The following is an 18,570-nucleotide window of genomic DNA, read 5'->3' on the forward strand; positions in this document are numbered from 1 at the left end:
CGAGTCCGCATAGAACTGGCGGGAGCATTTAAACGACCAGTCAGACCTCCAGGTGCATATGTTCTCCGCCACGGTGAAACCTGAGAACCGGGAGCGGTAAGTGACCCAGCAGGCACAGGAGGTAGCCGTGGTTGTAGTGATATTCAAAGTCTGCCACCTCGGATATTGGGGTCTCTAAGCAGAATGACACATTTTTCAAATTTAATTCATATCACTGCGCTATTCATCATGAAAACCCGGCAGCTATTTTCCGTCATTTATTATCATTCTAGACCTGGAATTTATTCTGGAATTATCCTTATAAGCAGGCTGAAAATATTCTGTTAATTAATTGTTAACCAAAAAATCTTTTTATGAAATTATACATAACGTAAGTGACTTCGTGAATGGAAAAATTTCATTTATTAACAAATCGGAGGCTGAATTAGAAATTAGTATTACTCTTCACACTGATATAACACTCAAAAGTAAAAACAATAAAAGTGATGGTGTTTTTAAACTAAAGGACCCTATTAAATATACAAATATATATAGGTGTGCACTAACAGTGAAAGCAGTTTTTAGATCAAATTTCAAGAATGGCTCTGTCTGAGCAGGCTTCTTCAGAACTTAAAATAATAAAAAGCAAGTACAGAAATATACTGACTCCAGAGCATGTAAAAAACAACACGGTGCTGCCATGCTGTGTTTTAGAATATATGCCACATTTTAATAAGTTGTCAAAGAATATTAATAATTAATTATCTCACTAACAGCAGCTGAATGACTTAATGCAGTACACTAACTTAATGAGATAATTGATGGTTTAATTTATTAGATGATTACACTTTCTTTTATTAGTATATGCTTTTCTTTATTTTCTAATTTGAGATGAAATTGGTTTGAACTACACTACATTTGCATTTTATTGGTGGATTTACTTCAGTTTTTTTTAGGTTCGTATTTTTTTTTCTCTTATTTAGAAACAACAAGCGGAAGTCCAACCTCTTGAGGCAATGGCAACCATTTTTCCATGAGAGATCATTTTATGGATCTAGATCATCAACTAGACATCCATTACGAAATACCATCAGATATGTGAGATTGATCCACACAGAGGAATCATAAAGATCATTACTAGATTGAGAACCCGCGCCATTTTAGAGGAATGAAAATTACTGAAGATGGTACCAGACACATAGAACTTGTAGAAACTGCCCCGAAACGGGGCTTTCTTCAGAATACATTTTTACCTATCCGGAAATACTTGCAGCTCTTCAAAGCTTGGGGGGAATGTCCTTTCCAGGAACAGCTGTATAATGAAAAGATTGTGGAATTGGCAAAAGCAGTGATTTTCATGCAAGGATCCATTTGACTTCTGAAAGGACACGACACCAACCAACATTAATTCTCATTTATTTAGTTTCCCTTGAAACTTCGACTAAATTTATAATTGACACGCCAAACAGCTCGACTGTATTAATTTAAAATAAAACTGAAACGAAAAGAACTTTTTTTAATGTCCAAGATTAGCTTAATTCAGTACCATAAAACCGTATATCAATATGATACGAAGCTGCGGAAAATGTAAATCTCAGTTTTAGAATGTCATCAAAGTGTTCATGTAGATCTCATTTTTTTTAATGGCACTGATTCGGATTCAATCGATCATAATGAAACCGACGACCGATCGTTCACCGGCTACTTCATAAGTTACTATGGCGCATATGACCTTTCAAATTATGAGTCAAAAAATCCCACTGCCACTACTCATAAGTTACTAAATCTTTTATGATGTATTATTTTCATTTGGAAGTACATTAGAAATGTTGTGTTCCTTCATCTAGGCATATAAGTCTGCATGACTTCAATAGCCGCATTGTTAGTGTTGTGAAGATAGCTAACTGTTGGAGAAAAGAAAACCTACAGCATTAGCGGCAAAATTCTGAACACTGTCTTGACATTGTTTGTGTAACTTAAGACCCAGAGAAGCTTTGTAAAGTTTTCCTTTCATTTCATGTATTATGTTAAAGTGCCAAGATCTTTTATGGATCACTTTGTTTTTGTACATTAAAAAATAAAACTGTCTGAATTTGGGTCAATCATATTGAACAGCTCCATTATATCTGACACATCAGAAAAAATGGCTCATAGTGTTATCTTTAACTTAGAACCACAGTATTCACTTCTTTGATAGTAACAGTTAATTTATGTTCCCTCTCTCTCAATTTCGCTATATGCATTTCATTTGTAAGCAAGTATAAATATAATTAAGTAAAGCCCAGACTAGACGTTCTATAATTAACTCTGCTGCTGCTGCATTTAATTAAAAATTGTATTTCGTGACTCTAGTTAAAACCAATCTCCAACCTCCAACTTTAAAATTCTAAGGAAGAAATGCATATATCATACTCACCAGCTGAGGTGTTGGAGGCAGTTTCTTCACCGCCTGACGTCATCTTCTGAAGGGTGTGAAATGCACGGGACGGTATAGGATTGTCTGGTCGACGCAGTCCAGTGAAACGCATTTCTTCCTCCTCTCGCTTTGTAGGGGGTGGAGGAGGTACAGAATCTAAAAGCGAAAAGAGTAATTTATTAAAAAGATTTTAACTAATTTCAAAAAGCGCAGAATACAGTGAAATCTATGCTGGGACTATGTTTATACAGTTACGTACACCTTGCTTACAAAAAAAGGGGCACCTCTATATCTCCATTCTACTGGGCCGATCGTCGAAATTTAACTTGCGTTTCCCATGTCTTGAAAGCGCAACTTATGATATATATTAGATTTATCTATAGCATTGGTCTAACATAGATATTTTGACACAAAAATCGGACTTTTCCTGAAATAACATACTGATGTTTCTTCTTAATTTTGATTCAACGACTCAAATTATGCCTAGATATTAAATTTCGTAATTTTTGGTGAGAAATTTAAAAATTTATCTTAGCACATTATTTTCAGTTTGCGCCAAGAATAATTCACTTGGCAAAATTCCAAATTTATAACAACCTATTTTCCTTTCCTTTTTTTTCATTACAAACGAGCGGGAAAAAGGTCGTCGTTCATACTTTCACGTAATTTTAACAAAGGCGTAAACCACAATTGGTGTTATCTTCGCTTATACGATTACTAGAAAGCCGGCGGCCATACGAAATGACCGCTGTTCTAGACATTATAAAATGTAATTAAAATTATTTGTGCAAAGGTGTCTGCTAATTCAAACTGAATTACCCAGGGCAGGCGGCGAGAACGCCCCTTTGCGTTCATTTGTAAACCATTTCAAAAACAGATGATTGCTAATGCAAGCAAATGTTTACGTTCCCCCTGACACGCTGAATTTGCGTTCAGCTGAAAATTCAGTTTAAAATACAATGTCGGAATAAAATCGGGCAAAATTTTAAAATCTTGACGCGAAAGGATATTTAGCATAGGAGTATCTACCTGATGAGATGTACTACGCACAACTCGTTAGTTGGTTTCGTCCCCTTTAATTTATCAACGTTTGCAAGTTTCTAGTTAATTCATATATAAATATAGTTAAATGCATAATAAGCAACAATTGTATGAATTAAAAATATTTAAATGTTCTTAAATACCATGATAATTTAATTAAAACAATGATAGCTGCATGTACGGTATCAGGGTATATGGACTATTTGAATGCCGTGGCAACTTCACCCCATTGGCTAGTACAGTAAACATGGATAGTGAATACAGCACGTTTTTTGCTTTATATAAATCCCTATTTTTGGATATATAAATACATATATACACACACACACACACACACACACACATATATATATATATATATATATATACTCTTCTGTATTTTAAAATTAGTTCAGAGGTTCTGCAGCCAGCAGGCGTAAAGACTATTTGTTCACAACTTTTCAAAACTTGAGTTCCACCTTAAGTGCACCTCGCTTTTGGTCCATTTACATACTACGCAACAGGTAAGCTTGTTTATCAAAAATATCAGGTAGAAGTTCTTGTGTCGTCAAAAATGGAAAATACAGTAAAGAAAAATGAGCGAAGAACAATTAAAAATTTCTGCCGCTAATAGCTTTAATAAACCAAATGCCCAAGCGCAGAATGTAATAGCAGAATCAAAGTAAGTATTAAATTTTGAAAAATAATCTTAATATAGCAATTTTATAGTTAACCTTATATTTTGTTAATTTTCTTAGGTTTAATAATAAAAAATTTAGCTTGACATTAATTGCACTTGTAATTTATAGCAATTTTTTGACAGAAAATATTCTGATGAGTTTTTGCAAGAATTCTTTATTTTCTCAAATCAATTCTCAGTTGGCTTATTTTTCTTTCCACTACGTTTTCCCTTTGTATTGGTATCTCTTTTACTTCCTTGTACGAAGTAAAGGAAGTACCGTAATCACGAACAATTCCGGGTATCATATTTCAGCGAAAATATCCATTTTGACCCTATCGAATGCAATTTAACGATGTTTTTGCGTGACATCTGTATTTAAGGACAGAATAAACGACATTTTTTCTCCAAAAGGATTATGAAATAGATTTAAAATGGATTCAAAAAAGATTTTTTGTGACATCTGTACGTACGTACGTATGCATCTCGCATAACTGAAAAACGAGTATCCTCAGGCTGTTGAAATTTCGTATACAGAACTGCTGTAACATGTAGTTGTGCCCCTCCCTTTTTGATTGCAATCAACCGGGCCAAAGGAACTAATTTTTCATAAAGACCAAAAACTGAAATTCATAATTAATAAATTTCTTTTTAAGGAGCTTAATGGGCGAAAATTTTTATGCGCATGTTTATATTTTGTTTTCATAAATTGTTTAGTAATTATCCATGAATATGATATGTCTATTATGAAATATATAGTCAGTTACTCGACTCGATAAGCACGGTTTTTTTTTATTTTTATATATTGTAAACTGTAATTTTTTTGCTTTAAAAATGATTTGATTGTGTTACTCTTATCTTTCGGTGAAGTTTTTTATGTCTTTAGTTAATTTTCATGCAATAGTTGTAGAATTATCAACAATTTAAAAGTTGTTTAAGGGCAGCTAGTCCCCCCACCCTTTTTTAGTCCAAAGGGATTTGAATCCCGAAGGACTATTAGTTTCGTTTTGGCATTTTGCGTCGGACTCATAAATGTCGGTTCACTTTTCAAACTGTTGCCACAAAATGTTAGAGTCCTGCATTATATTTGAAGAAATTAAATAATGAAAAATCTGCATAAATGTATGTATATTTCTCGTATTGTGATAAAACAACGGTACATAGAGTCATCGAATTTTGAATAACGTAATCCTCCAACGAATATGAGCATGTGGAAGACCAAATTTGAAATTTGAAATTTGTTTTATGATCGATTTCCTATTTTTTAAAACTTTGACGAATTTTTGATTAACAAACTCAAGGATTTCAAAGCGAGCAATGGCAACGTTGTGCAGAAAAAACATTTTTATCTCCAGCGCGGGAGTCTCTGTATCGGAAATTCTAAAGATATGCTCGTTTTAAAACTATTTTGCGATATTGCTGTTGCACTGGATCTTAAGGTTTAAGTTTAAACCTTAAAGGTTTAAGTGCGAGGAACATGATATTTAATAAAGAAAGGTAACACACAAAATGTTAAAAAACGCCCCTTTGGACGTAATTTAAAATCTGAAACATTTCAGATTTTTTATTTATTTATTTTGCCGATTGAAACCAAAAGTAAACTTTCAGTTTTGTGAACCGAAAATTTGCCTTGTTGCCTGCTGGCCGAATGGCTTATTTTTGCGTAGAAACTCTAATTTTAATTGTAAAAATTGTATTTGAATTGTTTTAATTGTATTTGGTGTTTTATTTTTTTCTATATTTTTCAATTTTTAATAAATATATTTTGAGTTTTTAAGCATTTTACCTTACCGCGAAGGGAGAACTGAATTAATTAAATGAGAAATCTGTCTCTGATGAAATCCGAGGAAATAAGTTTAATTGAAATGCAGCAAATAATGCGTGTAATTTAATATTCCGTTAAAGAAAGTCATGTGGTGTTCTTATCAGATTTGGTTTTTCGTATAAATGTATTTAAAAAGTATAATAATCTTGTACAATAGAAATCTTGGTTATTTTTAAAATCTTGATATATTTTTATAATTACTTATGAGCACATAACATAAGTTTAATGTTAAAATTAGAATTGGAGAAATGCAGACAAAACTGAGAAAATTATAACTTAAAAATCGGTAAATTTTTAAATATGCTTTGTTTTTTATCCCAATGCGTATCATAAATCTATAGTATAATATAACTACTGAAAATTATTTTATTCATCAGTTACTAAAACTAACACACACTGACCGCTAATATAAAATAAGCACATAAATATAAAACAACAAAAATCAATATATCAATATATGCCTACAAATATTAACAGAAGTGCCTAGACAAATTTTCAAATCGTCCATCATGAGTCCAAAGTTAATTTTTTCCTGAATGTATCAGTAAACATACTAAAAGTTTTCTTGTACATGTTTCGTTCGCGAACGATTCGAACAACAAATTAGAAATTTTGGTAAAATATTTTGTCTTTTTTAACGCAAAATCTCCCGTTACGGTTTTTTTAACATCAGCTTTTATTCAAAAAGAATTTTCAAAAGCTACTCCATTTTTTTTCCTTCGCCAGATTTCATTTTCATGAATTGGATTGTCCATTACAGTTTTCTCAGTCTAAATCGTACTTATGAGCAAATTAAATAATTAAATACTGTTTTTCTTTCCTTATATTTTTAATTTTTTAATCGTTCAGTTTTTCTTCATAATCAATCTGTATACTTTATGACCTCTTCTTTAGCCCAAAATGTTATTACTTCATTTTAACATTTTGGAGCAAAGGCATAATCTATTTATCCGACAATTATCTATTCATCTGAGAAGTTTGACCATCTTCAGTACATTTCCTTTTATCTAAACTTCATAAATGGAGAATCTGAATAACCCAGTTCAGTTTGCTTTTTACTCCAAGATTTCATTTACAAATAAGATATTGATCTATTTCAATTTTTTTCGTGGTTTAAAGAGCTTCCTAGTTATCGGCAGTCTTTTAAACGTATTGTGTTTATTTATTTCCATTTTCTTTAACCAACGCATTTCTGTTATTTAACACCTGACCATACATATTTGCAGTTACAATTAAAATGTAAAAGTAGTCTTTTCCTCAAAAGATTATCTTAAGAAAACAAATTTCTTGAAAATAACCACAGCATGCTTATTTCCTCTTTTTTTTATCAAGAGCTTAACATCTGATCAAAAATATTTGCAGTTATAATTAAAATGTAGAAGTAGTCTTTACCTCAAAAGATTATCTCAACAAAACAAATTTCTGGAAAATAAACACGGCATGTTTATTTCCGTTTTTTTTATCAAGAACATTTCTCATTCTTAACTTATATTTGCAGTTACAATTAGAATGTAGTTGTTATATATATTCTTCCCCTCGAACGTTTATCTCAACAAAACAAATTTCATCAAAATAAACACAGCATGATTATTACCCACCACTCAAGGCCTCTTGATGGGTACTTCAGGCACGCCGTAAAATAAATTTTCACTACCTCAATATGAAAAGTGTTTTGTTCATGAAAAGATTTTGCACTTCAAAAGCATGACTCATGTAAAAAGTGGCTTTTAAGCGAGAATAATTAATAGCATTGCTTAGCATTTTCAGGGTCCATCCACATATCAAATGTCAGAAACAAATATCCTCTGTATAAAATGCGAATATGCTGCGAAACTGAGATAAGAAAAATATGACTTCATACCTTAGGAAAATAGTTCTGGAAATTTTTAAACTAAAAGCTTAAAGATTATCAAATCAGAAGTGTCTAATGAACGCTTTAGAAGTCCACTTACTTAAGTTCTAAAAATTTTCATCTATTTTTGTTGAATTTATTAATATCGAGAAAACAAAAGGCATGTAGAATTTTACGTTAGCTTTTCACATTTAATAACATACTATTCATGATTACGTATATATATATATGAAGCAGAGTAAATCATTTTATATAGTTCGTATGTTTGGAAAGACACACGGTGTTAACTTTTTATTTGAACGAAACATAATCTTTTAATGGGGTAGGATATAAAGTCTTTTTCCTGAAGATTTCTCAATATCATTGGCTATATGGAGAGTCCTTAACAGAAAGGATGTATTCAATTAATGTTTCCATTGCATAATCTGATATGAGATCTCCTTAAGACGACTATTCATTACGCCAGACAATGTTAGCCACATGTATTTCTTCCACATGTATTCTCCCCACTGTGCTAATATCAGCTCCATAGGCCAATCCCTAATGGGAGGGGAGAAGCAAGTTTTCCCTCTGCCTCTGTGACTGTCTTCATTCTTTATCTCTTTAACCTCTTAATTCCTACTTCTATTTTCACATCACTAATTTATATCTATAATTATTAATAAATTATTTTTTAAATGAATTTCGATTCAAGATAGTTAAAGCGCCTTTAGCTTTTTTTCTTTTTTCATATATTAATCTTAATTCAGATACTGATATATGTACATATTGTATACAGTTTTAGATCATAAGCGTTGATGAGAAAGTATCCACTACTTACTGTAGTAAAATAATTATAATAACGTCATCATTTTTATAAACTTAACTTCGACATACATAAAAACAATGCTTACTTTTAGTCATTAATAAGGCATTATTTATTTTCCATTCGCATCTTCTCTCTTTTTAATGTCACACTCCATTTAGTGAAGCGTAATGTTTCGGGAATAGTTATTTTAAATACTTACTAAGGTGGGGCAGAAATAACCCGTTTGTTTAGTAAAATGTAACATTTTCTTAATATCGCAATTTAGTAGCTCACTGGGAAAATTTTTTTTATTAGACGAATGATTTTGCTTAAAACTCTTAAGATTGAAATAGGAGGCTAAATTTTTTTCCATCCGAGTTTAAAGCAGTAATATATTTAAAATCCTTTCTTTGGAAAAATATTTCATATTTTCATGCAAAGTAACTTCTCAAGCAAAAGATCTACCCCTCAGGATTTCCATATGCATAATGCGAAGACAAGTCCATTTCCGGTAAAGAAGGAACAGATCCAATTCTTCTGGTAGTCTCATAATTTTCATGCGCCCAGCAACTAATCAAAACGCAGTTTTCTTCAAAGGTAGACAGCAGAATCAAAAATATGTTACATTAATTGAGATTCCGAATCAAATTCGCATTTATCTTCCAAATTATTATGGTATTATTTATTTATTCCTAAACTAAATGTAATAATGCTTTGTTCAGGCTATGTTAAATAACATCGAGAACACGGTCGATCGTGAGGTATTAATACATCACCGCAACGTTTTTGATACTTCATGTAAAAATATTTTCCTTTTGAGCTAATATGAAAAACCAATATTAGAAATGCATGGTTATACAATAAATTTAAATCATAATTCGCGAGTCATGTGATGTAACAGTATGTTGCCTTAAAATTGAAACTATTAAGCTGTATCGGTAAGTATTCAGAACTGAACTGGAAATCCTCTTCAGCCGTATCATAGAAGATTTCATCAGATACACAAGTTTAAAAATTTGTCTTGCAGAATCCGTTTGAAATTTTTCCCTCAATAGGAAGTTACATCTTTGACATTTTAAAAGTGGTTATCATTACAGTATAATACATGAATTGTAAATAAATGACCTCAACAAGTGCCGCACAGTTCTAGTCAGTCAATAACTCGGGTAGTCATCCAATAATTCATAAGAACTTATTTTTACCTACCCAATTATTTTATGTTCAGCAGCTTTTCTGTCTTTCTCCTTTTCCGTTTTCCTACCAAAATGCAAATTTTAGTTCGTGAGTATCCTATTGAGGTAGAGAGTATTTAAAGGAAGGTTTTAGATTGTTGAATCAAAGCGAATTCCGCCTGCTGAAGGCCACGTTACTAATTGATACTCTTCGACTGCAGTCCGTCTGCGGCGTTGCATTAGGCTTATCATGCCGGCATAAGTTTGAGCCAACTTAACTTTGGCTACTTACTACTTAACTTAGCTTTAATTCCAATTCTTTTCTTTTAAATTACGCTATAAATGCTGATTGCTTTTTTAAATACAACAAGTTCCTGCTGTTAAATTAGAGTTTAATAAAAGGGTCTATTACACCCTTCTCACTATCTCTGCCTTCTTACTGCACATAGAGATAGGTCGGTTAGCTTCAGCTCGAGTCCTGTTGCAGTTTATGCTTCTTAAGAAGGTGAGCCGCCCAACTGGTACAGTGGCAGGCATCGCTGACGGCCGTGCCGAAGGACCCGGGTTCGAATCCCGGATATTTGTAAATGTACAGTGTCGGTGCGGCATGGCGGCTCTCTAAACATACGGCGGTCCTCTCGTGTGGCTTGGTGGAAGGGGAGAGAGTTGAAAACGCTCACACCCGTTCCCCCAGGGTGCTCTCTCCATGAAAATTGGGGTCGGAACTAAGCTAAATCGCACTGTCACCTGTAAGGTGATCAAGGCTGTTGCCTAGGTCAGGCGTAATCTTGCACTCCTTGCCACGAGGAATTTTGTGGGCTTGGGCTGATGTTACTGTCAGCCAAGTGACCAAACGCAACCACAATAAGAAGGTAAGATTCAACAAACTTAATATTTTAGACTATGAACATGTTTATCAAGTTCAGTAATTGACATATAAATATATAATAATACGATGTAATATACTGCTATTCGTGCTATATTGTAACGTCCAATATTTTACGCAAAAGAGTTAGAAAAATGGAAGGCGAAGAACTGCTTAACCTGCACAAAAACACAGAAGTGTTCTGAACTAAGTTGGCATTTTACGTTGGTTCACTATAAACGGCGTTTCACTTTTCAAATTATTGCCCCCAAATATTGCAGCCCTGCATTATATTTAAAGAAATTAAATAATGAAGAATCTATATGAATGTATGTGTGTTCTTCGCACTGTGAAAAACAACGATACCTAGAGACATCAAATTTTGAATAACCCAGTCCTCCACTCAAATATGGTAATCTGGAAGCCAAAATTTGGAACTTGGAATTTGCTTTATTATCTATTTTATATTTTGTAAAACTTTAACCAATTTTTGATTAACAAACTCAACGATTTCAAAGCGAGCAATGGTAACACTGTACAAGAAAGAAATTTTATGTCCAGCACGCGCCACTGTGTATCGGAAATTTTAAAGATATGCTCTTTTAAATTATTTTAGGATAGTGCTTTGAATTGAATTTTATAGTTTAAGTGTGAAGAACATGATGTTTAATAAATATAGGTAACATAGAAAATGTTAAAGAAACTCCCCTTTGAGAGTAATATAAAATCTGAAAGCTTTTAGATTTTTTTAATTGAATTAATTATATCTATTTATATCAATCATTTTCTTAATTTTAAGCATTATCAATAGGATTAAGAGGAGAAATACATAAAAATTTATTCAATTCATTCTAAAATGCTTTTTGCTTCAATCGTTGTAACATTTCCCACTGAAATTACACAAAGCATTGATGAAAAAACACCCTCAATTGAAGTTTAAGAAAGAGTAAAATTAAGATATTTCTCTTCAGTAGGTGGCAGCGGCAAAATTAAAAATAGTCTCGTCTCATAAAAAGAAATTGAAATAACAAAATACGCTGCTCTGCTTCTGTACTAAAAATACGAAGAAACAAGCTATAAAGGGATTGATTATTAAATTGCAAAGCATAGTGGTAGTGGGCGACAAGCCAGATAAAAGCAAAAATGCCCTTGAACTTAAAAAAACTAACTCCAGTGTTAAAATTTCACCGCATCAAGTGTAAAATCCTCTTGAAAATTACGACAGCGGTGAGGAAAGATAACAGCAGATATGTTTCATTATTTTCGCAACTTACAAGCAAGCTTCCCTTTCTATATTTCTCCATTGTTGTTTCTAATATTTAGAGAGGTTTCAAAAGATGGCAGAAAATATATTCAATAGCAAGGATCAAAATAAAAAAATTAATTGTACAGCAAATAAGAGGATTTATTGACACATTAAAGCAGACCTTTATCAATAAAAAAATGTTTGCTGCAGCACTTTAACTATTTTTATTGAAAGTAAAAAAGAAAACTGTTACTAATTTACTTATCCACACATAACATAAACTTGATTATTCGAGTTCGATGGAATACAATTAATTTCGAATACTCTTTTTAGTCCAAAGGGGCTTTGTCCCCGAAGGACTATTATTTTTGTTTTGCGATATTGCGTTGAATCACTATAATTGTCCCTTTCACTTTTCAAACTGTTGCCACAAAATGTTAGAGTCCTGCATTATATTTGAAGAAATTAAATAATGAAAATCTACATAAATGTATGTCTATTTCTCGCATTGTGATAAAACAACGGTTCATAGAGCCATCGAGTTTTTAATGACGTAATCCTCCTACGAATATGGGCATGTGGAAGACCAAATTTGAAATTTGGAATTTGTTTTATTTTCGATTTCATATTTTGTAAAACTTAAACGAATTTTTGAGTAACAAAGTCAACGATATAAAAATAAGCAATGGCAACACTCTACCGGGGGGGGGAACCTTTTTATCTCCAGCTCGTCGGACTGTGTATCGGAAATTCTAAAGATATACTCATTTTAAAATTATTTTGCGACATTGCTATTGAACTCAATTTTATGGTTTAAGTGAAAAGAAAATTTTATGGTTAAGTGATATTTAATAAATAAAGGTAACACACAAAACGTTAAAAATACGCCCCTTTGGATGCAATTTAAAATCTGAAACATTTCAGAACTTTTTTTTTTTTTTTTTTTTTGAATAAACTACAGTCAGGATTACCCCCCCCCCAAAAAAAAAAAAAAAAAGAAAAAAGAAAAAGAAAAAGAAATGCAGACGGCTCAAATTTATATATTCATTTTGAACAATATTGTTATTTTTGTACGCACATAATAAAAATTTAAAATTTATAATTTGAACATTTTATTTTTATTTAAACTACATAAAAGGAATAAGCATAGTGACATTGCTCATGGATCCCGTCGCGGAAAACATCGAAATTTACACACAACTATTAATCCCGAATCAGGAAAATATTCGTATTTGTCAAACTTCGAAATTCCTGATTCTGGGAGGGGGGAATAACCCAAAGGGGTGTTAGCCCAGAAGGGCTATTAGTCTCGAAAAGACACTTTGTGTCGAATCACTAAAAGCGTTGTGTCATTTTTCATATTAATGCCACGAAATATTTTCGTCCTGTCTTATGTTTAAAGAAATTAAAAGATGAAGAATCTGCATGAATGTATGTATGTTTCTCGCCCTGTAAAATAAAGAACGGCACCTCGAATCATAAAATTCTGAATAACGTAATCCTCCACCAAAACATGGGCACCTGAAAGCTCGAATTTGGAATTTGTTTCATTGTCTATTTCATATTTTGTAAAACTTTAACCAATTTTTGATCGACAAATTCAACGATTTCAAAGTGAGCAATGGCAACACTGTACGGAAAAAAAAATTATCTCCAACGCGCGAGACTGTCTATAAGAAATTCCAAAGATATGGCTGTTTTTAAATATTTCTAGGCCGAATGCACATTAGCCCAAATGCTTTCGAAATGTGCATGTGTGTGTGAATGGAAAAAAACGTACCCTTGGCTATAATATAAAATATGAAAACTTTCAGATTTTTTTCCGTGGTAAGGAGAATGAGAGAAAACTCATTAAACAAGCTATATGATTTTCTAAATCTGAAAGTTTTCTCCCCATGAAAACTCGGAAAATGAACGATAGCCTCTTGATATGGGAAGAATTTATTTACATAAAATGAAAAATCAAAAAAACAAAATGATTGGGAAACGAAATCTTGCATTACAACGCCCAGTGCTTTTAATGATAAAGTGATTTCATCTAGATCCTCAAATATGATGAGCAACAAACGATAAACAGTTGTGCTTTAAAACATGATTACGAGGTGCAACCCGAATGATGTCCGAGTCTTCTTTCTTTCACTGAGATAGATATGAAATATATTACAGACCTATCAAGTTCAAATTATGCGTGTTACAGTGTTTCAGCTGTTGTAATACTTTAGTATTATCAATGGTAGACTTATGGACTTATTTTGAGACACAGAATATGTTTCCTATTTTAAAAAAATAATTCAGGATTAGGCATCATGATTTCAGAATTTCTCGGAAAGCACTGTCCCTTACCATTGCGATCTGCCATGAATCCATCTCCAATGAGATTCAGCAAAATCAGTAATTTTAGAGAAATTTTCATAATAGTTTGGATGCTATTATAAATAAAAGGACAACTGTAAAATAACTCAGTATTTTTTGTTACTATTTTTGTAATCCACCTCCGCATTTTCAGAGACCCACACCTAAATACTTTTTAGGATCTTCACTTTTTCAAGAACTTCAATAATTTATTAATATCAAATTTCTAATTTAGGAATTCCCGAAATTTTAAAAAACAAATCACTAACTAGCCATCGAATTAAAAACAGACTTTATAAAACTTTTAAACAATGTCCTACAGATGAAGACAGAAAACTAAACAATGGAAACAAAAACTGTAGCCTATTTTCGATATATATCTGTAGTTCGAGCCTATTTTTAACGATAATATTTTTTAGAAACATAACAAAGTACTATAACAACTAACGAATAACCTTAACTTCTTCAATTTCAGAAATCGTCTTCTAGAATTTTGCCAAAATCAAAAATAGTTTCAATGACAAATTTCTCATTTAAATGGTAAAAATTCCGTTTTCATTTTCTTTGCTTTAACAAAACTTTAGTTACAAAATTTTAACTCACATAAGCAGACTCTGAAATATTTGAAAGTCATTTTCTGTTAATAGCGATTTTATACCTACCTTGTTTAGCATACACTAACATAGAGATAATTTGTCCGCGTTTTGAAACATATATTTACATTTCATAATCTTAATGACTTATTACTTTTCGGTGTTATTGCAATCCAGCCGAAATTTATTTCGATGGAATTTGATTCTGCTAATTTTTCGCATATATTATTAGACCAAACGATAGTCATTAAATCTAAGAATAAGCAAATTACTGTTGGACTCACCTGTTTCATCGTCGCCACCTGTCATCATCTGCAATATCCGGAAAGACCTGGATTGTCCATAGGTCTTGGGGTCCTGGCTATCGGTGGAAGACCGACGCTGGGCCTCAACGGCGGTCGCCATCCTATCGCCGCTCTGTCCCTCACCCAAGTTCAACCTACAAGAGGAAAGTAAAACATAAGCCTAGAGTGTTGCCGCACGTCACACATGGGAAAAAGGTCACGCCGAAAATACAAGAGCTCTTATCGACGCCATTTATGATCCACTACTCTTCTGGTACAAAGATACACTATATAAAATATTTGATCGCGAACGTTACAATATAAGAATACTTAGCTATCAATTAAAATAAAACAACTGATGCTATTTAAATGGGAACCTACTAGAAAGTATGAAATCAGAAAAGGTAGATTTTTAAAAAGTTCGAAAAGAGTGAGTGTAGTTTGAATTCTTAATCAAGGAAGACATTTTGCAGTATCTATCCTTACAGCAGTAACTGGCAACATTAAATAAAGGAAAATTTGTTACATTGCAGCAAATGAAAAATTACAATTCGTGACGCTCTTCTTTCTATTTGCTACCATTTTCAGTTGCTTCGCATATTCTAAAATTCTAATGAAATGTTGCTAACTTTTAGCAACGTGCATACAGCATATTCAAGATCAGAAAATAAACTTTAATCATTTAAAAATTACGCAATGATTTAACAACTGTTTTCTACATTACAATAAAATAGCAATTAGAAACAACACCTTTAATTATCATTCAAACTACAGTTTGAAAATTATTTTACCGAAGATGCATACAAACATTAAAAGCATTAAAAAGACACTAATATGGAAAGCAAAAATTTTTGAAAATCAATCAATTACTATCTTATTTATTATTATCTTTTATCTTATTTATTAACATTTATTGTTAGCCCAGAAGGGCTATTTATTTCGTTTTGGCAATTTGCGTCGAAATCTTTTAATGTCCATTTCATTTTTCAAATTTTTGCCACCAAATATTACCGCTTTGTGTTATATTTAAGGAAATTAAATAATGAAGAATCTGCATAAATGTATGTAGGTTTCTCGTATTGTGATAAAACAACGGTATTTAGAGCAATCAAATTTTTAATAACATAATCTTCCACCGAATATGGGCACCCGGAAGTCCTAATTTGGAATTTCGAATTTGTTTTGTGTATTTCATATTTCGTAAAACGTTAACGAATTTGTTATTAACAAAATCAACGATTTCAAAGTGAGCAATGACAACACTGTACGGGAAGAAACCTTTTTACATCCAGTGCGCGAAACTGTGTATCGGAAATTCTAAAGATATGCTGTTTTTAAATATTTTGTGATATTGCTGTCAAATTGAATTTTATGGTTTAAGTGATAAAAACATGATATTTAATAAAGGTAACACACAAAACGTTAAAAAAAAGGTCCCTTTTATAATGTAAAATCTGAACGCTTTCAGATTTTTTTCCTTTATCTTTTTTATTTTTATCTTTAATCATTTACTATTTTTTTTTATTTATCAATTACTATATTTTATTATTATTTATCTTTACATATTTATAGGGAAGTGGCAATTTTGCGCAGATAAAACGGAAATAATCATTTTCGGATCAACTGACTTAGTCATCCGATTTCACAACCCTCGCAAATTTTTATAAATCAGAAATTACATTTACTAATAGTGGTTATTAAATTCAAATGCGAAATTTTTAAGATTCCTGCTGTTTCTTATAATATTGTTTTTCCTGGGATGTAAAATATTCTCTAAGCGCTGTACTCAACTAAGATTATCTAGAATTTCGCACATGTAAACACTTATTTCAAAACAGATGACCAAACATGAAAGACAGTGGTAGTTTAACATATAATCGTTCGCATAAGTATTTCGTCATACGATCGCCTTCACCGAACTTTCTTTCCGATACGTTTTGCGGTACGAACACACATCCCCTTTATGGTCAAGTGCGTAAGAAAAAAAAAATAAGAAGAAGCAAATAAATAACTAAAAAGAATAAAAAGAGGAAATGAGCGGAGCGTGGCGCTGAAGAAAGTTGCGAACTCTAGACATCATCGTCTGCGAACTTTGTTTATTATTTTTGCTTATTTTTTATAGTTTACGTCAGTACCCAGAAATCAGAAAATTAATCCTCGATTTTTTTTTTTTTTTTTAACTAGCTTCTCACAAGTTTCGTTCGTGTTTGAACTAACGTTCCCAACCGTACATTGTAACTGCAACTGTATTTCTCCCAGCAATTTAAAATCCAGCATAATGCTGTTTGAATAAAAACTCCGGACATTAAGACCAATATTATCAGAACGTGCAGCTTGTCTCAAATTTACAATTTTAGACTAATCTGAGCTATTAAAATTTAAGCGAATATGAATTTGCTGCTGGTCCCTTATTTTAGTCTAAATGGGCTTTGTCCCTGAAGGACCATTGTTTGCGTTTCGCGATTTTGCGTTGGTTCACTATAAATGTTCGTTTCGCTTTTCAAACTGTTGCCACCAAATATTATTAGAGTCCTGCATTATATTTGAAGAAATTAAATAATGAAAAATCTACATAAATATATGTATATTTCTCGCATTGTGATAAAACAACGGTACATAGAAGCATAGAATTTTGAGTGACATAATCTTCCTACGAATATGGGCATGTGGAAGACCAACTTTGGAATTTGTTTTATTATCTATTTCATATTTTGTAAAACTTTAACGAATTTTTGATTAACAAACTCAAGGATTTCAAAGAGAGCAATAGCAACGTTGTACAGGAAAAACGTTTTTATCTCCAGCACGCGAGACTCTGCATCGGAAATTCTAAAGATATGCTCAATTTTAAACTATTGTTACGTTATTTTTTCCCTTCTTTACGTTACATACGTACGGGGTTCGTGCGGATTTGGAGTGAATAACGACCACAGCACTTGATGAAGTATCGAAACACACTTTATTGGCCAGTATTATTCAAGACAGCTCCAAAGACAAGTTTACAATCGTCGAAGATCTACCATAAACACGCTGAAACTCAGCGACACAGCCTTCAGGTTATCAGGCTATAACGGTGGAGACAGCTTCACTGCAAAGCACCAGAGTACAGCTCCCGACTCTGCTCGGTCGTTCTCGGAACTCCACGTACTCTCGAGACTCTCCACGCTACAACTCGCAATGCACTCGACTATACACAAGAGTATAGCTCTCGACTCAGCACAGTCTAAGACGCAACTCGACGATGCATTAATTCACGATGTTCTAAGAGACTCTTCCGGTGCACTCGACGACCCACTCGGCACTCGTTGACCGACTGTCAACTCGATCGATTCCGCACGGACTAACTAATCGCTAGACGAGACACTAACAAATTGACTAACAGATTCTCCGCGTACCAGCATAGTTTATATAGCTTTTAGCTTGTGTTCGAGAACATTCTGGGCTAAACCGGTAAGAATTTGTTCCAGAAGGTTCTCCATCCGTCCATGGCATATCGCCAA

At 32.6% G+C, this 18,570-nt stretch overlaps 1 protein-coding gene across 2 annotated transcripts in view; it reads right to left on the reverse strand.

Annotated features, from left to right (window-relative positions):
- LOC118194913 (uncharacterized) overlaps positions 1–18,570 on the reverse strand; it is a 98,985-nt gene that overhangs the window by 9,857 nt on the left and 70,558 nt on the right. For both annotated transcript variants that reach the window (XM_085819405.1, XM_035366125.2), the window contains exons 4-5: positions 15,071–15,225; positions 2,396–2,551 (exon numbers count right to left, since the gene is read on the reverse strand). In XM_085819405.1, the coding sequence (XP_085675531.1) occupies positions 2,396–2,551; positions 15,071–15,225 (311 nt within the window). The remainder of the gene's footprint in view (positions 1–2,395; positions 2,552–15,070; positions 15,226–18,570) is intronic.

The sequence above is a fragment of the Stegodyphus dumicola genome, chromosome 6 (assembly GCF_044657685.1).
Source record: "Stegodyphus dumicola isolate Sdum_Otavi_A_Nest chromosome 6, ASM4465768v1".
In the NCBI taxonomy this organism is placed as follows: Eukaryota; Metazoa; Arthropoda; class Arachnida; order Araneae; family Eresidae; genus Stegodyphus; species Stegodyphus dumicola.